Source organism: Leiobunum rupestre, chromosome 1, assembly GCF_980474605.1.
Source record: "Leiobunum rupestre chromosome 1, qqLeiRupe1.1.hap1, whole genome shotgun sequence".
In the NCBI taxonomy this organism is placed as follows: domain Eukaryota; kingdom Metazoa; phylum Arthropoda; class Arachnida; order Opiliones; family Sclerosomatidae; genus Leiobunum; species Leiobunum rupestre.
The window spans coordinates 71313627-71338334 of NC_143384.1; the positions used below are offsets into that span (position 1 = coordinate 71313627).

At 37.1% G+C, this 24708-nt stretch overlaps 1 protein-coding gene across 2 annotated transcripts; it reads left to right on the plus strand.

Annotated features, from left to right (window-relative positions):
- The first annotated feature begins 11878 nt into the window (after window positions 1-11878).
- Window positions 11879-18160, plus strand: LOC149966255 (uncharacterized). Of its 2 annotated transcripts, none has more exons than XM_090181376.1 (6): window positions 11879-11998; window positions 13211-13349; window positions 13416-13529; window positions 13590-13676; window positions 16826-16924; window positions 17990-18160. In XM_090181376.1, exons 2-6 carry the CDS (start codon window positions 13287-13289, stop codon window positions 18065-18067), a joined length of 441 nt encoding a protein of 146 aa, XP_090037502.1. In that variant the 5' UTR covers window positions 11879-11998; window positions 13211-13286; the 3' UTR covers window positions 18068-18160. The 2 variants fall into 2 exon arrangements, with proteins under 2 accessions (XP_090037502.1, XP_090037494.1); XM_090181368.1 differs by having other exon boundaries at window positions 13243-13349.
- Window positions 18161-24708: the final 6548 nt, after the last annotated feature.

Genomic DNA, 24708 nt, shown 5'->3' on the forward strand with positions numbered 1-24708 from the left:
CGAGAAACTGCGAACGCAGTGATTACCCTTTGCCCCGAAAATGCGAACGCGTTCGCAGGCCTGACAGACAGACAGACACGGTGATTGTATAACCTCTCCTAGGGGACTTTGTCCCCTCGGAGGTAAAAAGTCCTTGTTTTTAAACGAAACCTAATCATTATCAATAACAAAATAAATATTAATATATTACAATTTAATTGATATATTAAAAAATTTCCAGTTTCCAATATCCGCTTTAATACTTTATCCGCCTTTTTGGCGCCCCCTGACCGTCGGCGCCCGGGGCGTATGTCCCCCCCCTGCCCCTCCTCACTACGCCTCTGAGAAGACGACAAACAAAATAGATTTTACTCAAACCACCAAATTTCCTAGATCATGATTACGTATGGCAACGTTTGGCTAGACCCTAGAAATTAAAAAGCCAAACTTCCAGGACAAGTTATGTCGCGTTGTACGATGAAAAATACTAAACATTAACAAAATAGGAGACAGTGCATTAAAATCTATATAGACTTTAATGCACTGTCTCCTATTTTCTCGGTACATCTCCTTAAAGCACCTTCTATAGAAATTAATTCCGTTTTTAAAAGGGCGCGTGACTTAATTTATAGCATCACTGAGGTCACAGATGCTAGTTAATTTGGCGGGCTCGAATGTAAATAAGATTTAATTCGTGTCGCTAATGTACTCATTTAGACTACAGCAGCGCCAATCGTGAAATAATTATTCCCTGGTAGAAATGTTTCTTTCATACAGATGGGGTAAATATAGTTTACTCCACTGGTATTTAAAACCATGATACGGTAATCAGAGCACTCTATGTCTTAATGTTTAGTATTTTTCATCGTACAACGCGACATAACTTGTCCTGGAAATTTGGCTTTTTAATTTCTAGGGTGTAGCCAAACGTTGCCATACGTAATCATGATCTAGCCAATTTGGTGGTTTGAGTAAAATATATTTTGTTTGTCTTCTTCTACGTCATACATTCAAGATTTCGTGTTTTCGGGTCAATTGAAAGCGGAAGTTTGTCTGCTAAAATTCACATTTTCTATTTGGAATAACTTATAAAATAACTAAAATTTTAATATGAAATTTTGACAGTGCTGACAACTATACATAATCTATAAAATATTAAATTTAAATTTTTGGGTGCAGGTAGACTTTGAGTCGTTATTGCAATGATTAATTCGTGATTGGAGAATTAATTGAGTTGCTGAAATCGAAATTTCAATGACGTTTTCTTACTTTGATTTAATACGTAAATTAAATTTCATAATTTAACTCCCTAAGTAATGAACTGCGAAGTTTCCACCAGCACCCGTATTCATCTGCAATGATACATTCAGAAGCTGATATTGATATACTTGAAAAGGTTCAATGCGATCATTCACCCATGTTTTAGTTTTTAGTTTGATTAAAACAAAAAATTTAAAAGACCGTAGACAATGTTTCAAATATTATAAATTAAAACGGGAACAATTTAAAATTGATAAAATGTAAAAAAACAATTTATTAAAACAAAATATACTTAATATGTAAAATTAAATTAAATTTTATTTAATAAGACTTTTGCAGACATAAATAAAACCATTTTCACTTGGTCTGGGATAATAAATAAACATTGCAGGGAAGTAGCAACGATTATAATATATTTTAGGTTAATATTTTAAGTAATTTTTTATGTGCAAATAAAAAAACAATTCTAGTTTGAAAATTGTGATTTATACAACCTATTCATCCTTAAGTATCTATACAGGGTGTTTCAAAAGGTTATGCAAAAACTTTAAGGAGTTGTAGGGGGTGAGTTGAGAAGTATGCCTGTTTTCCCCCATTTTCCTACGATGAGTTAAAAGAGCGCCAGAGAGCTTCAAAGTGTGGCCTACTAGCCCCTGGAAGTAGGCTGCAAGAAGCCAAAACTAAGCAGCAGGGAAATATTAGGGTTCGGGTTAGTGTGATAGTTAAAAAAGGACTTTGTAAACAAATTGATGTACCTAACCAGCGTAATTGTCAAGAATACGAGATTCGAATGAGCCCAATTGTTAAGAATACGAGATTCGAATGAGCCCAATTGTTAAGAATACGAGATTCGAATGAGCCCAATTGTTAAGAATACGAGATTCGAATGAGCCCAATTGTTAAGAATACGAGATTCGAATGAGCGCAATTGTTAAGAAAAATGTTACACTAAATCGAGCTTTGGTTTCGAAAACTAACGAAATAACTCAAACATTAACGTATAAAAAAATGGATTCTTTATTTTTCCTTTCTACTCGTATTCTCACACATTCGCGTTTCGCATCCAAAAACGTTCTCCTCTTTCCGAAAAACGTGCGCTTCCCTCTCGCTTCTCCCCTTTCCCCCCGAGCGGGTTTCCCCGGGGTTGTCCCCCAAATTCCAAGAAGTGCGACCTTGGTAGCTGAGCCATCGGCCGGTATTGCCCGAGGTTTGCAATACAAAAGAAAGTTGCTATAAAAGAAAGGAACGCCAAAGCCCCAAAACTTTCCATACGTTTAAGAGCGCTGTCACATTTTCGGCCATCCTGCAACTATCGAATGTCCCCATTCGATTAAAAACAGGAGAACGTCTTTGTTTTTTTGAAAAATTAAACAAAAAAAACAGACAAATACAATAACCAAAGAACACAAACACCAAATAAACCCCATATTTCCCGAAAAACCCTTTTTTTTTATTAGCAAGTTACACTTACTCATTTTTTTTTTTCAATAATTGCAAACAGGGCTAAGCATTAAAAGGCAGACTGCACACATAACTAATTGGGCAGAAAAACAGATCGGATTTCCGTACCGGGCTATTGGGTTACGAGTGCGTTGGGGCCTACCTCCGGTGGGAGCGAGTTGGTCCGAGGTATTTAGCGCGGGCGGTGAAGTACTGGTTAAACCTTTTTCTGTGAGTTCTGTGGGATCGAAAGTCTCGGTTTCGTACAAGTTAATTGATTTTGCTTCATCGTCGTTCACCCATTCAGAGATATGTGCTTTTTTACCTGGAAGTACGTCGGTACAAATCTCTGTAACCGTTTCTGTCACCCCAGCAGAGGAGTCATTCGGATCATAAATTTCCGTGCTGGATTGACTGTCGTCGTCGGTTTCCGACCACTCCGCGTCTTCCGAGTCCATCTGGTCCTCGAGGTTACGGGTTTTATAGGGCTTCATGTGGTCCACATGTACGGGTAGGATATGATGTCGTTTCTTTGTTCTTAAATACGGTGGATCTTCAACTTTATAACTAATTGGACCAGTTCGTTTTAAGACCTGGTAAGGACCTCGATATCGTGGTAGTAGCTTAGTGGTTCGACCTTTCTTTTTGGCGAAGTTGCGTACCAACACCAAATCGCCTGGGTTATACGAAGGAGCTCCTTTCTTTCCCTTGTCATAACGTTGCTTCTGCAGTGCTTGCCTGGCAATAATGCGATCTCGAGCAAATTCTCTTTCTTTCTGGACATTTTGAATCCGCTCTTCGTGGCCTACTGAATCTTTTCCGGGGTATACGATATTTCCCTCTCCCGGCAGGACTGGAACTCTTCCATAGAGAAGTTCGAAAGGCGTTCGTTTAGTCGTGGCCTGTACCGAAGAGTTACTCGCAAAGACGGAAGATTGCAAGTGCTCGTCCCAATTCGTGTGTTCCGGATTAACATAGTGGTAAAGGACGTTCCCCATTGTCTGGTTTGCACGTTCCACCAACCCATTGGTCTGAGGCCTATAGCTTGAACTTGCAGCGGACTGAATTCCCAATTTTTCTAATTCTAGTTCCGTTTCTCTAGACAGGAAAGAGCTGCCACGGGCACTTATTAAGAGTCGAGGACTGCCATGACGAAGGACAATTTGATTTCTTAGGATATCTGTCACAAAAATTGATTCTGTGCTCGGGACCGCCCGGGCCTCGATCCATTTGGTGAGGTAGTCGATGGCGATAAGAATGTACCTATTACCCCTGCAAGACTTGAGGAATGGGCCACAATGGTCTATTCCGATCACCTCAAATGGTGTATTCGGAGGCGGAATAGGCTTAAGTAAAGCGACCGAGGACCCTCGCGGTACTTTACGAAATTGGCAAGGGACACATAATTCTACATAACGCCGTACCATTTTCCTTAATTTGGGCCACCAATACCTTTCTTGAACCTTCGCCAATGTTTTGTCGAAGCCAATGTGCCCTCCGGCTTCCGAGGCGTGGGTCAGTTCTAAAATGGTTCTACGTAGTGAAGGTGGTACAACCCGTAACTTCTTCCTTCCACCTCCACATGCGTTATCGCGATAAAGTACCCCATTCTTCAGAGTATATTCCCCTATTCTCGCGTCTTCAATTTTTTTCGTTTTCATTTGTTGTAATTTCATCATTAGGCTCTTCAGTTTGGGAAGGCTTTGTTGCGCTAATGCTAATTCTTCTACCGGAATAGCTTCGAATTGAATGGCACAGGTAGGTATTTCTTCCGCTGTACTTTCAGCATCTTGTGAATTAACTGGTGCGCGAGACAAGGCGTCGGCATTTAAGTGTTTCTTTCCACTGCTGTGAATAGGCGTATACTGGTACTGTTCTAAACAAATAGCCCATCGTGCAAATTTCGAACTTATGCTTTTTTTCTTCTGCAGCCAGAGGAGAGCGCTGTTGTCAGTGACGACAATAAATGGGCGACCGTGAAGATACGGTCTGAAATATTCGATTGCGAAAACGACAGCCATAACTTCTAGCTCACTCGAATGAAGTTTTTCCTCCGCCTCGCTCAATCGCTTACTGTAGTACGCTATTACCCGTTCCTGTCCTTGTTGATCGTTCTGAACCAAAACCGCTCCCAAACCATGACCGGAAGCGTCGGTGTGCAGTTCAATTTTATCATCTTCGGAGAAATGACCCAGAATGGGTGCGTTCTGCAAGGCTTCTTTAAGATCCTCAAAGGCCAGTTGTTGCGCCACACCCCAACACCAAAGACTATCTTTCTTCAGGAGGTTTGTTAGAGCGTGTGAGCGCTCTCCATAATAACGAATAAATTTTCGATAGTAGGACGTGAGTCCTAAAAACCCACGGACGTCGCGTACTGTCTTGGGTGTCGGAAAGTCACGGACAGCTAGAAGTTTATCGTCATTTGGTCGAACACCATCGGGAGTAATAACATGACCTAAGTAATTTATCTTCGACGACGCAAAAACACACTTCGATGGTTGGAGTGTTAGGCCAGCCTTCTCGATAGCTATGAGAACTTGCTCAATGTGATCTAGATGGTCAGAAAATGTTTTGGAAAACACGATGATATCGTCTAAGTACACTAGAGCCATAGTCCACTTTAAACGACCGAGGACTTTATCCATGAGCCTCTGAAAACTGGCCGGCGCGTTGCAAAGCCCGAAAGGTAGCCGCGTGAACTCGTAAAGCCCTTGGTGTGTCGCGAATGCTGTTTTTTCTACGTCTTTCTCGGCAACACCCATTTCCCAATAGCCGCTACGTAAATCTAGCGAACTGAAAAATTTACAACCTCCTAATTGGTCTAAAGTATCATCGATGCGGGGCAGGGGGTATACGTCCTTTTTTGTAATGTTATTCACAAGGCGAAAATCGACACAAAAACGCCACGTTTTGTTTTTTTTCTTCACGAGGACAACAGGACTCGACCAGGGGCTGAAAGACTCTCTAATCACTCCCGCATCGAGCATTTCTTCGATCTGTTCTGAGATTATTTGTTTTTCGGCTTGTGATAATCTATGAGGGTATTGTTTAATGGGGGGATGATCCCCCGTTTCGATTGTGTGCTCTGCTATATTCGTTTTTCCTAATTCCCTATGATTAAAAGCGAAACACTTTCTGTAGCGGCTCAAGAGACGACGGATCTTTTCCCCCTGTGCTTCCGTCAAATCGGAACCCAATTCAATTTCTCTAATTTCAGCTAAAATATCCGTTGTATCAACCAAGTTGCCCTCGCTCTCCGCGTTTGAATTCCCTTCCAATTGGACGGAGCAAAAAGTGAAATTCCCGTCGTCTCTACACAATGTATTACACAGCTCACTAGCTTTACCAATGTTTTCCCCCTTTTTAAAAAAAACGTCTTCGTTACTTGGGTTTACAACAAAAACCTGCGCTACTCCAGATTTTACCGCGACAATACTAGCCGGGACGTTAAACATTTTGCGGGGATTACTACTATTGTGAGCGTAAATTAACATCTCGTTATTGAAAGGCTTATAATTACCACTCTCAGTACATGCGCTAGCGAAAGCTCCAGACTGAGCAGGAACAGTTAAAGAGTCCATCGTAGTCACGTTAAATTTTTGTTCTTGAACTTCGACCGCTTGTTCCGGGAGAAGAGGTATGCTTCGAGTGTCCGGTGAATTTCTTCCGCTAGGGTCGCTGATGTTCCCTAATTTCGCGGGAATTTCAACTACTTCGGAATCGGGATAAATATACCGAACTTGACGCTGGTGATCCATGTACACTAAATGGAAACGGTTTTCATCGAAAACTATTCCTGCTTTTAAAGCCTGGTTTTCACTGGGCTAAAAAACGGCGGAAACTGTTTTACGCAAATATATTTCCGGCGGATTTTCCAAGGCTTTTCCGCAACTGGTTTTCAATGGGGATTTTTTCAAGCGGTTTGTAATTGACGGTTTCGATATCGCATGCGCTGAAGATTGTATCTTTACTGACTCACCGAATTAAAATGGACGCCATAGATAGCTCCAATTGACGGCTTTTAAAATTCATTTTGCGCGTGAAAATACCTCTACATGTTATGGTCAAAAAAGCACGCAAAGAAGGCTGTGTGCCCAAGACATGTACCTGTAGTGTCGCGCGCTAAAACGTCATTTCAAAATCCGTCAATAGCAGTCCACCGATTTTCTTTAATTTCATGGTTTTTAAAACATCTATTTGCTTTATCATATAAAAAAGGATAAGCGCGAACCTCTTCTTCATTCATTCTTTTTTGTTTATAAGTCATCGTGACAAACTGACTAAATTACAATAACAATGTTTATAAAATAAACGCGTCGCTTTTTAAGCCTAACAAATTGAATCAAACCGAGAGTAGTGAGCAAGTGACGTCAACGCACGATCTTCACTGATTGGTTAGCACATTGCGTTGCGTTTTAAAAATTCGGAAAAATAGAACTTCCATTCCGCGCTTGTTCGCGGAATATCGCAGGCTTTCCGTAAAATTTTGCGGCAAATATTTTTCCGCAAACGGCGCGGAAAGCCAATTCCGCTGTATTTTAGCCCAGTGAAAACCAGGCTTAACGCAGAAAACCAGTCAACTCCTAATACTAGCGGAAGAATAGAGTTAGATACAATAAAACATTCTACTCTAATATCGTCGAAACCGTCAACCGACACTGTCACGTCAATAACGCCTTTTGGCATCGCGACTCTCTTATCGAACCCGATAACTGGAGGTCCTTGAATTCAAATTATGATTAATTACTAACCTTTCATCTATGACCGACTTGCGCGCACCGGTGTCTAGGAGAGCACGCGCGACACCAATTTCACTCACTAACACGTCCATAACAGGCACAACTTGGATTTGAAAAGGGGGGGCTTTTTCTGCATTCGACAGCTCCGATTCCCCCCTTATGAAGCTGGTCTCCCATTTCCCGAAGCCGGTGCTGATGACGCGTCACTCTGCTGACCTCGCGAATTGGTAGCGTCATTACGCGGGTCGTTACAATCACGCGCCAGGTGACCGTATTTTCTGCAATTGTAGCATCCGGGACCGCGCGAAAAATAAATTTGTCGGTAGTTCCCAGAGTTAAAGTAGCCTCCGCGACGAAAACTTGGCGGCCTTCGTTGCCGTTCCTCCATTCTTTCCATCATGATTTCGAGCTTCGCGAGCTTTTCTGTCACCGCCAGGTATTTGGGGTCGTCATCGGTTACATCAGGACTAGTTGTTTTCTCTCTGAACCGTGGGGCAGTAGCCTGAGGATACATAATGGGCGCCATCATGTGATATGGTGGGAACTGAGGGTTACAGTATGGTCCTGGTACTGGATAGAAACCGTAGGGTGTAGAACCGTGAGGGCCGTAATGTGGAGCCGATAGCTGAGGAGCGTAGGCGGCGGCAGCCTGGACCGGTAAAGAGCCGTACGGACCCGTGATTGAGGCTATTGTCGATACGTTGCTGACCTGATGGAAACGATCCGATTTTTCTAACGCCTTCGCTTGCTTCAATATTTCATCTGAAGTTGGTGGTTTCATGGAGGCGACTACCGCTGCGTGACTTCTGTTGGCCATACCCGTTAAGATGTGTTTTTTGGTTTCTTCTTCGTCAGGAGTAAGACCACTTCTTTTACATAAATCGAGCTTCGTAAATATATATGCCTCTATGGATTCGTTCGGTTGTTGCGCGCGTGTTCTCATTTGCATTTTCCATTCTTCTTCCGAAAATCTGTCCGGAAAAGCTTCAAGAAAAGCCGCCTTCCATGCCTCGAAATCGGCGCAAGTATCGCCCTTTACTCGGTGCCAATTATAGGCTGTACTGTTAAGGACTAAATAGCCGGGCGCGGCGCTTAACTTAATGGCGGCAGTCCACTTCAGCTGGGTAGCCAGTCTTTCGAACTGTATAAGCCATTCAGCCGCGGACTCTCCATAATTCCCCGAAAAATAACCAATTTGCAAACTAGGGTTCGCCGGGCAGGCCATACTTGTTACGTTTTCTAGAATATCTTCGTCCGAGATCTCTTCTTCAGCCAGTACTTGATCTCCAATTAGATCATCAACTTCGGCATTTCTTTCCGCTGCTTCTTCCCTGATTTTATCCGTGATTATAACTTTTCGGTAAATTTATGTGGGAAAAGAACAGACGTAACAAAGCATCTGCAACTATCCCACTTCTGACACCAAAAATGTTACACTAAATCGAGCTTTGGTTTCGAAAACTAACGAAATAACTCAAACATTAACGTATAAAAAAAATTGATTCTTTATTTTTCCTTTCTACTCGTATTCTCACACATTCGCGTTTCGCATCCAAAAACGTTCTCCTCTTTCCGAAAAACGTGCGCTTTCCTCTCGCTTCTCCCCTTTCCCCCCGAGCGGGTTTCCCCGGGGTTGTCCCCCAAATTCCAAGAAGTGCGACCTTGGTAGCTGAGCCATCGGCCGGTATTGCCCGAGGTTTGCAATACAAAAGAAAGTTGCTATAAAAGAAAGGAACGCCAAAGCCCCAAAACTTTCCATACGTTTAAGCCCCACTCTTCTTCTGTTAAGAGATAGGGAAAAGAGCGCTGTCACAATACGAGATTCGAATGAGCCCAATTGTTAAGAAGACGAGATTCGAATGAGCCCAATTGTTAAGAATACGAGGTTCGAATGAGCCCAATTGTTAAGAATACGAGATTCGAATGAGCCCAATTGTTAAGAATACGAGATTCGAATGAGCCCAATTGTTAAGAATACGAGATTCGAATGAGCCCAATTGTTAAGAATACGAGATTCGAATGAGCCCAATTGTTAAAAATACGAGATTCGAATGAGCCCAATTGTTAAGAATACGAGATTCGAATGAGCCCAATTGTTAAGAATACGAGATTCGAATGAGCCCAATTGTTAAGAATACGAGATTCGAATGAGCCCAATTGTTAAGAATACGAGATTGGAATGAGCCCAATTGTTAAGAATACGAGATTCGAATGAGCCCAATTGTTAAGAATACGAGATTCGAATGAGCCCAATTGTTAAGAATACGAGATTCGAATGAGCCCAATTGTTAAGAATACGAGATTCGAATGAGCCCAATTGTTAAGAATACGAGATTGGAATGAGCCCAATTTGTTAAGAATACGAGATAGGAATGAGCCCAATTGTCAAAAATACGAGATTGGAATGAGCCCAATTTGTTAAGAATACGAGATTGGAATGAGCCCAATTTGTTAAGAATACGAGATAGGAATGAGCCCAATTGTCAAAAATACGAGATTCGAATGAGCCCAATTGTCAAGAATTCGAGATTCGAATGAGCCCAATTGTCAAGAATACGAGATTCGAATGAGCCCAATTGTCAAGAATACGTGATTGGAATGAGCCCAATTGTCAAAAATACGAGATTCGAATGAGCCCAATTGTCAAGAATACGAGATTCGAATGAGCCCAATTTGTTAAGAATACGAGATAGGAATGAGCCCAATTGTCAAAAATACGAGATTGGAATGAGCCCAATTTGTTAAGAATACGAGATTGGAATGAGCCCAATTTGTTAAGAATACGAGATAGGAATGAGCCCAATTGTCAAAAATACGAGATTCGAATGAGCCCAATTGTCAAGAATACGAGATTCGAATGAGCCCAATTGTCAAGAATACGAGATTCGAATGAGCCCAATTGTTAAGAATACGAGATTGGAATGAGCCCAATTGTCAAGAATACGAGATTGGAATGAGCCCAATTGTCAAGAATACGAGATTCGAATGAGCCCAATTGTCAAGAATACGAGATTCGAATGAGGCCAATTGTCAAGAATACGAGATTCGAATGAGGCCAATTGTTAAGGAAGAGACTCGCATACTTACAAAAAGATTATCACCCCAGAATATGTATGAAGATTGCCCCAAAGAGTATGTACGAAGAATCGAAGATGTCCTCCAAGAATATCTAGGAAGAGGCTCCCTATAAATATGTTCGGAGATTGCCACCCAACAGCATGTTTGAAGATACCTTCAAGAATATTTATGAAGGTTGTCACCCCAGAATATGTATGATGTTTGCCCCCAAGAGTATGCATGAAGATTGCCCCAACAAAAATTTGTATGAAGCTTGCTCCTAAATTTATGTATGAAGATGCTCATAAGAATATGCATGAAGATAGCTTCTAAAGAATATGCATGAAGATAGCTTCTAAAGAATATGCATGAAGATAGCTTCTAAAGAATATGCATGAAGATAGCTTCTAAAGAATATGCATGAAGATAGCTTCTAAGAATATGCATGAAGATAGCTTCTAAAGAATATGCATGAAGATAGGTTCTAAAGAATATGCATGAAGATAGCTTCTAAGAATATGCATGAAGATAGCTTCTAAAGAATATGCATGAAGATAGCTTCTAAGAATATGCATGCAATACGAATCCAGTTTCATGAACAATCTTCTCGCCATATGAGTTTAGATCTTTTTTACCAACCTGTTAACAATTCTCTGATACTATAATACATCCACTATCATGAGTTCAAGACCGAGGAGGATCGAGATATCTCTGAAATCTTTTAGTGAACGAACAAACTGTTAGTTACAACAGATTTTGAAATGGCAGCGTTGCACTCTTCAAGTATTAGAAGTTACGATATTTCCGTATTTTGCATGCGCTCTTAAGTGTATATGTGACGAATACGAAAATCTATGGAATTATTTAAAACCACTCTTCCGCGTTGGTTAAATTAATTCTTTGGTTTCCCCTTTGCATAAGACCTGTTGAGATTAACCGTAATAGTTAGTGGATAGAACTGATGACTCGCATGACGGTCTTGCCACCATATTGCTACGCAATGTAACCCGGTCACCTGAATTAATGACTTTAAGAGTCGCTTGATGAACTAGGTTTAAGGTGGTGCCTTGGGTATTAGCCTAGCTGCTTATTATTATGTTTTCCACTCTGTGATCTAACGAGCAGCAAAGCCTAAAAGAAGTTTTAGAAATTACTAATTATCGTAATTAATTCATTTTATAAATTAAAACTCATAGTGTTCAGATGGCTATGGTTTAAGTTGTAATAAATACATTCTCGAAAACTAGAAAAGGCCAAATTAATTTTACTTCCCTATTTCATGTCGCAGTAGCAATAAATAATATCTCCATATAACTATACGAACAATTAAATCGTATATTTTTTATAAATTTAAATGAACCTCTACCGTACTTCGAAAATGCGTATTTGATACGAACTTTTTTTACGATAATTATCCATGGAACACGGCGGATCATATTATCTAAATATGAAATCTATTAAAAGCCAGTGGCTTATTTTAATTCCTTTAATTTTGGCCTTTTTTATCGAAGAAAGAAGTATGGGTAAGATATAAAGCTATAGTTTCTTGGTTTTTAGCTCAATTTATTTTTAACCAATAATTTGTCTTTACAATGAAAAATAACCAAAATAAATGGATGACTGATTGTGAAATTTAAATTGAAACAAAAATAACATAAATTTGGTTTAAAATCGCAATATTGGTTAAAAAAATGGTTGTTTATTCGCTGAAAAAAAGCAATATCAGCTAATCAATTGGCAATATCCGTAAACAATTCGAAATATCGGTATATTCTAGAGGTGTGCAAATACTATTTTTTTAGGATCGAATCGAATATTAAAAATGTTATTCGAGGCACGTCGAATACCAAATCGAATATTTAAAACGTCAAATAATTTGGTCGAATATTTTTAGGTCAAAATTCCAAGTCAGTTAACTGATCAAGTACCAAACAGAATTTGGAATATCTAATAATTCGACATATTTGGTTAAGAGTTTGCATACTTGTAAAAAAAAACCACAAAAAATAATTGAAATCACGGGACATTTTACTTGCAAATAGCAAAATAAGAAAATAATTTAATTTAGACCTTTCGCTAAAACTATGGGCTTCTTAACCGAAACCTACAATAATATAGTACATTTTAGTATCTTTTGTAAAAATTTAATTCATTAATTTAATAAATTCTTGACTTACCATTCAAATAAATTCATAATGTTGCATAAAATTCACTTTTTTAACCACAAAATTACTTAAACCTTTCGCCCGGTTTGGTTTTAGACTTGCTTTTAGTTTAACTTTTTTATTCTAGAAAATTCCAAAACAGAAAACAGTGCGCGCCAATAATTAATTAAACAATTAAACAGCTTCTGCCTTTCGCTAAGAAGTTTTAAAACACAGGGTTTGGACGCGCAAGGTAGCTCTTTATATGGTCCTTGCAGCTGTGGCCTAAAGAGGTGTCAGAAATAAGGACTAGTTCGGAAATTTATTTGCGTTCTCCTTTGATGCCATTGAAACTCAAAAATTTACAAAAAGACCCGCGGTTATTCAACCAGTTGCAAACTATTTGAAAAAACTAAATACGTTTCCCCTCTCTTTTCGAATATTCAACTATTTGATCAGGAAAAACCAATATTCGCGAACTTTTCTAAGCGCTATTCGATTCGATGAATCGAATATTTGATTTGGTATTCGATAGAACTATTTGGTCTCACCAAATATTTTGCACACACTACTAGTAAATTCTTTATTTAGGCTTAACCGAAAGCATGTTCAACATTTTGTAGAAAGAGTGGCTTTTGTCGGGCAGAACGATTCTAGACTTTGCCAAATGGCATTTGGCAGAGATAGTTTGCTAGCGGAGGAGTTGCCACCGGAAGTAGACAAGTTAATGGTACGGCTTAGACCACTAGTACCATCTCACTTAAAAATAAATCACAAATATTTCCCTCTCGAGCAGTCCCCGAAGGACATCATTATTTCTAAAAGTGGCTGCCGAATATTTTGCAAGATGTACGACGGAACTGTTGCTGTCACCAGACGTCCTCCCATGAGCTCTTGCGGAGGCAGGAAGGTCATGCCGCCAATTAACTATCGCGAGTACATTCTCAAATTGCCTTTCTTTTTCGTGCAGATTTGTGTCGACGAATTATGCGTTCAGGGCGATCATCATCTTCTGAGATTGTGCAAAAAAACGAAGTCAAGTTACGTATTTGGAACCGTTAGTTCGATTGTCTACTTTTTAACAAGAATGTATTTATGGATACTTGGGATGAATGACTATTTTGAGAAGGGGGCATCATGGTCGAATTTTCCCGCGGCACGAGAGGGAGGAAAGTTAAACATCACCCGCGTGTTCTTCTTTCGCGTAGGAAGACTTTAGTTTCGGGAACCTAAGCGATAAAGGAGCAATTTGTGGACGGTAAATGTAGAGTAAATTGGTTGTAACGCTTAAAATTCGCTTGATGACTTAGGCCTAAGGTGGTGCCTTGGGTATTAGCCTAGCTGATTATTATTATTATTATTATCATCTCAACGTAGTCATTATCTCTATGCTTAGTAAATGCATTCTTCAATTCTATTAGATCTCGAATGAAACATAAAACCACGAAACTCATGTTCCCTGGTTTTTGCTTTTAAGAGTTTCTCTCACGGCCACCAAAGTGGCGTGGGGAAAACGACTTTGCAGATTAACCCGCTGACATTGCACCGTGACACTGGAGCTAGTTCATTTGGCGTTGTGTGGCAGTGCCAAAGGTGGACGTTCTTTTAACCCAGGGGCGTACGATCGTTTTCGATTTTGGGGGAGCGAAGCGAGCTACGCTGTCCATAATGAACGAAGCAATATATATTTTATTATAAAAGTGGACAAATATTTGTCAATTTTACTTCAATTTGACCAAAAACCGAAAGTGGAATTTGAATTAAACGACAATTTTTTTTTTCATAATAGTTGTAAAAACAAATTCACAATATTTCAGGGGGGGACAAACTCGGGTGTTGTCCCCTTGTAGAAATTTAGAAGGGGACAATGTCCCCTCGTCCCCCTGACTGCTACGCCGCTGTTTTAACCAGTGCAACCAATGTCACGGTGCAGTTTGACCGATTCGGATACTATGTTTTCTCCACGCCACTTTTCTCGCCTTTAAATTGTTTGACGGATTCTGATAGAAGTGTTCAAAAACCCGCAGTCTAGCTGTTTTATGATTTTTATCCCAGATATTTGCGACGGTATTGTTACCTTAATTGTAACAAGTTGCGGGTACCTCGTTTTTGTAAATGTCGCGTTAATAAAAATTATCATTATTTTTATATGATAAATATAATCATCTTCATATGATAAATATAATCATCTTCATATGATAAATATAATCATCTTAGTATAGTAAAGTTGGTTTAACTATTCCGCTCTACATCCGTTACGGTTTTCTGCTGACTTTTATTCTGAATATTCAGCATTTTAGTACGCATTGCCACCGATAGCTGGCACATGGCTTAAAGTTGCTGGAAGGTGCAACCATTTACACGAAGTGTTAGGAAGCGTCTTGCAAGTTTTTTTAACGGACTTGTTTCAAATCTTAACGTTAGACAGTTTCCGTAATTCATGAAAATACATATCTACGTTTCTCTCCACTTTCTAACATCTAGTGCAATATGGGTTTTCAAAAGGATACTGATTAAGTCGACACGAAATGTTGTTCATTTCACGTTTTTATTTCTTTCGCGTTAAGTTATTTCAATCAAGAACGCATAGACGTACTAAGAACTATGAATTATAGCATTGTCTCCTGCTGCCTTGATCTTATACTTTCAGAAGCAGTCTAAGCAGTGTGTCAGAATTTATAGCCCAGTGAACCTAGTAACAGAGACCATACCACCGGAGGCCTATCATCAAAGTGCCCTACACTCTTAAAAAAAGGGTTTCTTAATGGTATATTAAGGGTGTAATATCTGTAAAAAAGCACTCTATAATGTTAATTTAAACCCTCTAAAGGGATTTTTATTGTCCCAAATTAAAAACTTGAAAAGGTGTATAAAGGGGTTTATATTACCCCGTAAATTGAGTGATTTAACACCTCGTAAGGGTGTAGCACCCTTAAGGCAGTATTTTAGTACCCTTAAAGGAGTATTTTAACACTTTAAAGGGAGTATTGTAGAACCCTTAAGGGAGTATTGTAGAACCCTGAAGGGAGTCGTTGGGTACCCTAAAAGGAGTAGTCTTGTACCCTAGAGGGAGTAGATAATAACCCCGAAGGGACTAGTTTTATACCACAAACTGTTAACAAAGGAACCAAAACGGACGACATAAGCACCCCAAACAGTGTAAATAAACACCCTAGCAGGAAAACTATTTTTTAAGGTGTAGAATAACATTCTTTATAAACCGGTTAAGGTGTTAAATATGGGACAAGAAACAACCCTTAAAGGTTGGAAAATAAACCCTTTTTTAAGAGTGTACGCCAGCGTCCACCTAGCCCGGACAGGTGACAAATCCAGCTTGGGTAGTAGAACCCTACTACTGATGGCCGCACCTTTGACGCGAGCCACTCAACCTAGCAGAAGGTGCAGCAAAGGGTGGACCAATCCCCACTTCGCACAGAGCAGTGGGATTAAGAGTGGATGCTGTAGCAACTCCAGCCGACACCCTACCTACGTAGGTATAGAGTCAAACCCTTGGAGAGAGCTCCTAAAGGCGAACGAAGGGAACACAGCGGTCCACATAACACGACACAGCTGGCACCGGAGATCCCGGTGTGACTCCAAAAGGCCGGGAAACAGGACCGCCATGCCCTCATACGGAGGCCCGCCACCCCACAGCAGGCTACCCAATCCGCCGAGGCGGCCAGTTTGCCTGGACCCTCTCCGTTAGCCTGATCCCACACCTGACCGAAGTCGGAGGTGGAGATAGGACCATTTGACCAGAGCTAACATCTCCCAGTGCGCCACCGTCCTTATGGGTTACAAGAGCCGGACCCCGACTCCCCGGTAAAGCCACCAGTTATTGCCAAGCAGTCTAAGCAGTCGACGGTTCTCTCTCTATGTAAAAATCCATTACACCAAGGCCCAAGTTAGGCTTAAGCCATTGGCAAAGTATAACTTCATGGCGACAAAATTTAAGTCTTTCATAGTTCTTAGTACCTCTATGCGTTCTTGTTTCAATCAAATCTTTCCTGTAACTTAAAATAATTATCGAAACCTAAATATTTTCTGAGATCCATTTGTCGTCTGCTTTTCAAAAATCCGGAAGGCCTAGCTCCCTACTTGCGCAACTTCAGGAACATCCAAATATATATTTTTTCATGAGTTCCTGAAACTAGTGTATTCTTCATATTGCAAGTGCAAATCCAATGTTTTAAGTTTCTGTTTTAGAAATATGGAGTTACTAGCAAAGGTTGCAAATACAAATGCTACGATAGCAAAGGAGAAACTATGGAATTCACGCTACCCGAAGACTCTTACTGTGTTGATGTAAGTATAATCAACAATGGATTTATTTCTACTATGAGATTCATTATGTTGAGATAATTTTGAGAATCACTCCTAATCCCCCTCATGCTCGAAGAGTAGAATCCTTTCCTATAATCAATTCAATCCAGACGGGTCTCTTATTGGTCCCCTAAAACTAGAGTTGTTAATTTTCTGGTAAAATTAAATAAGGAAAATTTTCCGCAAATCAGAAAAATTAAAAAATTAAACATGTATTACTTTTTAATGGTTTTTATTCTTGACTAGTGTAAGGGCTTCGTTTAATTTTTGGATTCGACAAAATTTGGCGAAAATGCCACTAAATTAAATTTTGCGAACAATATTAAACTAATCATGGAAAAAAAAGCCTCGGTTAATTTCCGGAAAATGTTCGACGGAAATTTTCCGACTTACAACCTTACCTAAAGCATTTGAAGCTAACGCCAGGGGAATTTATCATTTTCGTCCCATTCGACCGAAGGCATTTTTTGGTATCCCATTAGACCGAAAAGAACCCAAATGTGCGATTTTTAATTAAATATATTTTGGGTCCCATTCGACCAAAATTAAATTCCAATTAAGAACCGTCTAGGGAGGCCGTATACCTAACCTAACCCTTCCCAACCTAACATAACGTAACCTAACCTTACCTAACCTAATAAAACCTAACCTATCCAAATCTAACCCAACCTAACCTAATCATACCTTACCTAACCAAACCTAACCTAACCTAACCTAACGTAACCTAACCTAAATTAAATGGGACTTTTGAAAAATGAAATTATTCGGTCGAATGGGATTTCGGTCGAAAGTAACGATACCAATTCTCCCCAAGTTGAAATAAGTACGTTCTTGGTATAATCTACGATCAAAGGATTGTTTTACCATTTTAAACAAGGTTAATAAAACCGAACTCCAAGTTTGTTTTTCAAAGAAGTTTCGGTATAAAAAAGTTAACTTTGTTGAACAAAAGGGTGTCTAAACATCGGTTTAAAGCCGGTTTTACAAGCCTCGTCTGAAAAGAGCATAATAATAATATAATAATAACGATGAATTTCTTTATAATAGTCTGCGAGTGTCATAAGTAAGTGCGTGAATGGTGTTTGCGTGGCCTCCACTGACCAGAGTCCGCCTATGATCAGTTAAAGCCACAAATTTCGATGATCGAGATACTTTTACGACAATAAACATTCTGTTTATTCTAAATGGTTATAATAAAACAAATGAATTATATCATAATCGTTGTCAACTAATTTAAACATAAAATGGCTGACATACCAAAAATGCATTAAAGCAATTGGTGGCTTCTAAGAAAATCCATCGGATGTTCACATCAACAAGACCCAGTAAAGAAGCGCCCTCTATCGTTGCAGAAACTCGGGATTTTTTATGTTATAATTTAGGTTACCCGGTGAAGACAATTAATTATATTTCTTTAAAAAATGGTTAGCCTACTGCAATCTTTATTGGTCAAAATAATTTTGGTGTGTTCCTCTTCATAGTTTAACTACTTTTCTTCAAAAGAAAATGTTGTTTTTTTAATTTACGAAATCAAATGGACTCTAAGCCTCGCTCATAAAACTACTACTTGAATAGTGCGGAAAAATTCATCGTTGCAAATATAGGGCAATTATTTAGTGTTTTTGAAAAAAAATTTATGCAACTCTGGTAAATTTATGCAACTCTAGTAAATTTATGCAACTCTAGTAAATTTATGCAACTCTAGTAAATTTATGCAACTCTAGTAAATTTATGCAACTCTAGTAAATTTATGCAACTCTAGTAAATTTATGCAACTCTAGTAAATTTATGCAACTCTGGTAAATTTATGCAACTCTGGTAAATTTATGCAACTCTAGTAAATTTATGCAACTCTAGTAAATTTATGCAACTCTAGTAAATTTATGCAACTCTAGTAAATTTATGCAACTCTAGTAAATTTATGCAACTCTAGTAAATTTATGCAACTCTAGTAAATTTATGCAACTCTAGTAAATTTATGCAACTCTAGTAAATTTATGCAACTCTAGTAAATTTATGCAACTCTAGTAAATTTATGCAACTCTAGTAAATTTATGCAACTCTAGTAAATTTATGCAACTCTAGTAAATTTATGCAACTCTAGTAAATTTATGCAACTCTAGTAAATTTATGCAACTCTAGTAAATTTATGCAACTCTAGTAAATTTATGCAACTCTAGTAAATTTATGCAACTCTAGTAAATTTATGCAACTCTAGTAAATTTATGCAACTCTAGTAAATTTATGCAACTCTAGTAAATTTATGCAACTCTAGTAAATTTATGCAACTCTAGTAAATTTATGCAACTCTAGTAAATTTATGCAACTCTAGTAAATTTATGCAACTCTAGTAAATTTATGCAACTCTAGTAAATTTATGCAACTCTAGTAAATTTATGCAACTCTAGTAAATTTATGCAACTCTAGTAAATTTATGCAACTCTAGTAAATTTATGCAACTCTAGTAAATTTATGCAACTCTAGTAAATTTATGCAACTCTAGTAAATTTATGCAACTCTAGTAAATTTATGCAACTCTAGTAAATTTATGCAACTCTAGTAAATTTATGCAACTCTAGTAAATTTATGCAACTCTGGTAAATTTATGCAACTCTGGTAAATTTATGCCACTCTGGTAAATTTATGCCACTCTGGTAAATTTATGCCACTCTAGTAAATTTATGCAACTCTAGTAAATTTATGCAACTCTAGTAAATTTATGCAACTCTAGTAAATTTATGCAACTCTAGTAAATTTATGCAACTCTAGTAAATTTATGCAACTCTAGTAAATTTATGCAACTCTAGTAAATTTATGCAACTCTAGTAAATTTATGCAACTCTAGTAAATTTATGCAACTCTAGTAAATTTATGCAACTCTAGTAAATTTATGCAACTCTAGTAAATTTATGCAACTCTAGTAAATTTATGCAACTCTAGTAAATTTATGCAACTCTAGTAAATTTATGCAACTCTAGTAAATTTATGCAACTCTAGTAAATTTATGCAACTCTAGTAAATTTATGCAACTCTAGTAAATTTATGCAACTCTAGTAAATTTATGCAACTCTAGTAAATTTATGCAACTCTAGTAAATTTATGCAACTCTAGTAAATTTATGCAACTCTAGTAAATTTATGCAACTCTAGTAAATTTATGCAACTCTAGTAAATTTATGCAACTCTAGTAAATTTATGCAACTCTAGTAAATTTATGCAACTCTAGTAAATTTATGCAACTCTAGTAAATTTATGCAACTCTAGTAAATTTATGCAACTCTAGTAAATTTATGCAACTCTAGTAAATTTATGCAACTCTAGTAAATTTATGCAACTCTAGTAAATTTATGCAACTCTAGTAAATTTATGCAACTCTAGTAAATTTATGCAACTCTAGTAAATTTATGCAACTCTAGTAAATTTATGCAACTCTAGTAAATTTATGCAACTCTAGTAAATTTATGCAACTCTAGTAAATTTATGCAACTCTAGTAAATTTATGCAACTCTAGTAAATTTATGCAACTCTAGTAAATTTATGCAACTCTAGTAAATTTATGCAACTCTAGTAAATTTATGCAACTCTAGTAAATTTATGCAACTCTAGTAAATTTATGCAACTCTAGTAAATTTATGCAACTCTAGTAAATTTATGCAACTCTAGTAAATTTATGCAACTCTAGTAAATTTATGCAACTCTAGTAAATTTATGCAACTCTAGTAAATTTATGCAACTCTAGTAAATTTATGCAACTCTAGTAAATTTATGCAACTCTAGTAAATTTATGCAACTCTAGTAAATTTATGCAACTCTAGTAAATTTATGCAACTCTAGTAAATTTATGCAACTCTAGTAAATTTATGCAACTCTAGTAAATTTATGCAACTCTAGTAAATTTATGCAACTCTAGTAAATTTATGCAACTCTAGTAAATTTATGCAACTCTAGTAAATTTATGCAACTCTAGTAAATTTATGCAACTCTAGTAAATTTATGCAACTCTAGTAAATTTATGCAACTCTAGTAAATTTATGCAACTCTAGTAAATTTATGCAACTCTAGTAAATTTATGCAACTCTAGTAAATTTATGCAACTCTAGTAAATTTATGCAACTCTAGTAAATTTATGCAACTCTAGTAAATTTATGCAACTCTAGTAAATTTATGCAACTCTAGTAAATTTATGCAACTCTAGTAAATTTATGCAACTCTAGTAAATTTATGCAACTCTAGTAAATTTATGCAACTCTAGTAAATTTATGCAACTCTAGTAAATTTATGCAACTCTAGTAAATTTATGCAACTCTAGTAAATTTATGCAACTCTAGTAAATTTATGCAACTCTAGTAAATTTATGCAACTCTAGTAAATTTATGCAACTCTAGTAAATTTATGCAACTCTAGTAAATTTATGCAACTCTAGTAAATTTATGCAACTCTAGTAAATTTATGCAACTCTAGTAAATTTATGCAACTCTAGTAAATTTATGCAACTCTAGTAAATTTATGCAACTCTAGTAAATTTAGTTACTAGAGTTAGTTTAGTTAGGTAGACCTTATGGTAGTATGAAAATTCTTAAAGGGAATGGTTGCAATGGGTTTTGGTTTTCCCATGGCAACCGAATTTTTTTTGACCTCTCAAAAGAACAAATCTCCATTTTAAAAAAAGCATGGGATTTAACAGGGTACTTACTTAAAAAGAATTTTAAAATTAAACTTTCAAAACTTACCTAAAAAGATGAATTTGAACTATTTTGGATAAAATTTATCAATGATTTTGGCTAAAAATGATCATTTTTGGTTAAATTTTAACAAAATTTGGGTAACGGAGAAAATCCCATGCTTTTTTGAATTGAGAGGTCAAAACATTTTCGGTTGCCATGGGAAAACTAACCCTTACAAAATATGTCTATGGGTTTTCTATAAAATCTTATAGAAACGTATAGAGGGCCTATAGATTTCTATGTCCTATAGAGTGCTCTATAAATATTTCTATAGAAAATACACTAATGTTTTCTATAGAAATTATATGGATTGATTTCTATGGTGTTTTCTACAATAATTATATCAAAATATACCAGTTATTTCTATAGAAATTATATTGATTGATTTCTACGGTGTTTTCTACAGTAGTTATATCAAAATATACCAGTTGTTTTTATAGAAATTATATGGATTGGTTTCTATGGTGTTTTCTGCATTTATTATATTAAATTATACCAGTTATTTCTATAGAAATTAAATGGATTGATTTCTATGGTGTTTTCTACAATAGTTATATCAAAATATTCCAGTTATTTCTATAGAAATTGTTGGTTATTTGAATTATCCAGATTAATTTGCCAAATGAAAGTATCAATTGGCACCAAAGTGTAAGCTCAAAATTATTATGGTTAATTTGAAAAACACCCCAAATATGTTGTTTGAGTTCACCTAAAGCGTTTATATTTGCAAAATTGATTTATAAAGGACATCGTACTTCTTCTATGGGGTTTGGCTTTCGACCGATTTTTTTCAAATTGAAACATGTTGTTGGGCTTGATCAAAGGAGCAAAATTGTCCATTGCCATTTTTTCCTAGCTCCGATAGTTTGGCCAGTAGCAGCGGTCAAAAGTGGACGAAAATTAGTGTAGTCTATTTGTTAAAAGAAGTCTTGGCCCATCACTTAGCGCTCTATGTTTACGCGTCGCTAGTCCGGGCTCACTATCAATAGAGGTTTCTTGCCGAAATTCCGGGTGCTTCCCAAAACCGAGCGTCGTACTTGGTTTCGTTCTGTTCGTACAACGTTCTGATCGCACGATGAACGAACTCAGTAGATAAATAGTTAAGTATTGAGTCTTAACTGTCGTGTGACCGTGACTTTAACCGAGTATGTGCTGTATCGATAAATAGGTGTTTGATCAGTTGTTGAGTGACTTTTTCTTACCTATGAGTGTTGAATGTGGGGTTCAACGAAACGGTTAATCATATATATTCTGATTTCTTTAGTATTTATTTTATTTTAATATTGCTCATAAAATATTGATTAATAAATAATTCCACGTACGAAAATTCATCGAATAATAAGTTGCGAGAAAAGAAATAATGAAGTAGAGGTGTAAAAATCTTGGCAAGAAAACTCTATTGATAGTGAGCCCGGACTAGCGACGCGCGAGCGTAGAGCGCTAACCGATGAGCCGTGACTCCTTTTAACAAATATACTATACTAAGTGTTGTCCACTTTTGACCGCTGATACTGGACCATGGCCAACTTCGCCCGCTCACTACGCTCGCACCAGGCGGCCTACCCAAAGAATTTCAAATCCATGTATTGGCGCGAAATAAAAGTTTGGTTTTTAGTGTCTTCGACAGCCGTCGGGAGCGCTACTTCCGGACCTTAGTGTCGGCTCCTTTTACGATATAAATAACATGGTTTTCTATGGCGCGAAACTTGACCATAATGAGTACATAGTACTGGAAATTATTTAAATATCAGAAAATTGTATTTATTTTATACTTAAGTTATAACTTAAAAGTTCAATTTCCATAAATAACCCCTCAAATACTTCATTACTTTGGTAATTTTTAAATAGTTTGTATGAATAGTTAAGCCTTGTTGAATTTTAGATTTGTTGTCTTTTAAAACAATTTTCGCGGTGGGAAATTCGAACACTTGATAATTACTTAATGCTGAGTGATATCAGATTTATGTAAAAAGATATTTATTTCATTTTTCAATTATTATTTAAAGTTGTTACATATCAATAATTTTTGTATAAATGTAAATAAACACCTGGAGTTTCTTTCCAGGAGTTTCCTTCTGATGGGGCGTTGAGAGGCATGTGGCCAGAGAGTGTAAAGTCGCTTCGCTATAGAGAGGCGCCTCTTCCTATCCCCGTAATGTAAAAATTTCGTGGTATTTTTTTTCCCCATAAGGGCGTTGAAGAAGCAGACGACGGTGTTTGCAATTCCCGGACACACGATGGCACTGTAAAATTGCTTATCAAAGAAAAATAAATTTTGCTCTCAGTAGATATCTTTGAATTCAGCTGTGATGTTGAATTATTTAAATCTTAAGTAAAACAGTTGATTTCGTAAGAAATATATGAAGTAAGTACAAGAAAAATAACTCCTTTTTTCAGTTCAATATTAACAACTATCCTTTTTAATATATCAAAAGAAATTCATGGAATATTTTATGGTCTGGCCAAGTCTTCAATATTAACAAGGTAAGTTATTAATTTTACAAAAAAAAAATAATAAAATATACCAAAACAAAGTTAATTACAAAAAGTAGTAATTTAAATAATAATATAAATAAAAATTGATATATTTTGAATAATATAAATAAAATTTGATATTTTAAACAATGAGAACATGTATTTAAGGAAGAATATTTCCGACAGATAGGGAAATAAATGTTTAATCATTGTCCTGTATCACAGGAACTAGTGATACGGGACAATGAATTAGTGCTGAATTTTTAACAGTTTTCGGTCTAATCGTTTCTGTGTTTTAACATATTGATGATCAAGATCTTGCTTTTTAAGGGCACTGTGGATGCAGAACTCTATGAAAAAAGATATCATACTTTGAAACATGGTTGAACATGATGTAGAGTCTTTAGGAATCTGAAACCATTCCTTGTGAAGTCTACGTGTGATGAATCTTTCCAAACGCCCTTTAATATTTGTCATATGTGAAAGTAATTTAAAACTGGTGTCAAATACTTCATTCGCCTCAGTTACAAATTTCAAATAATTGTCAGTTGGTACGATGATATTTCCA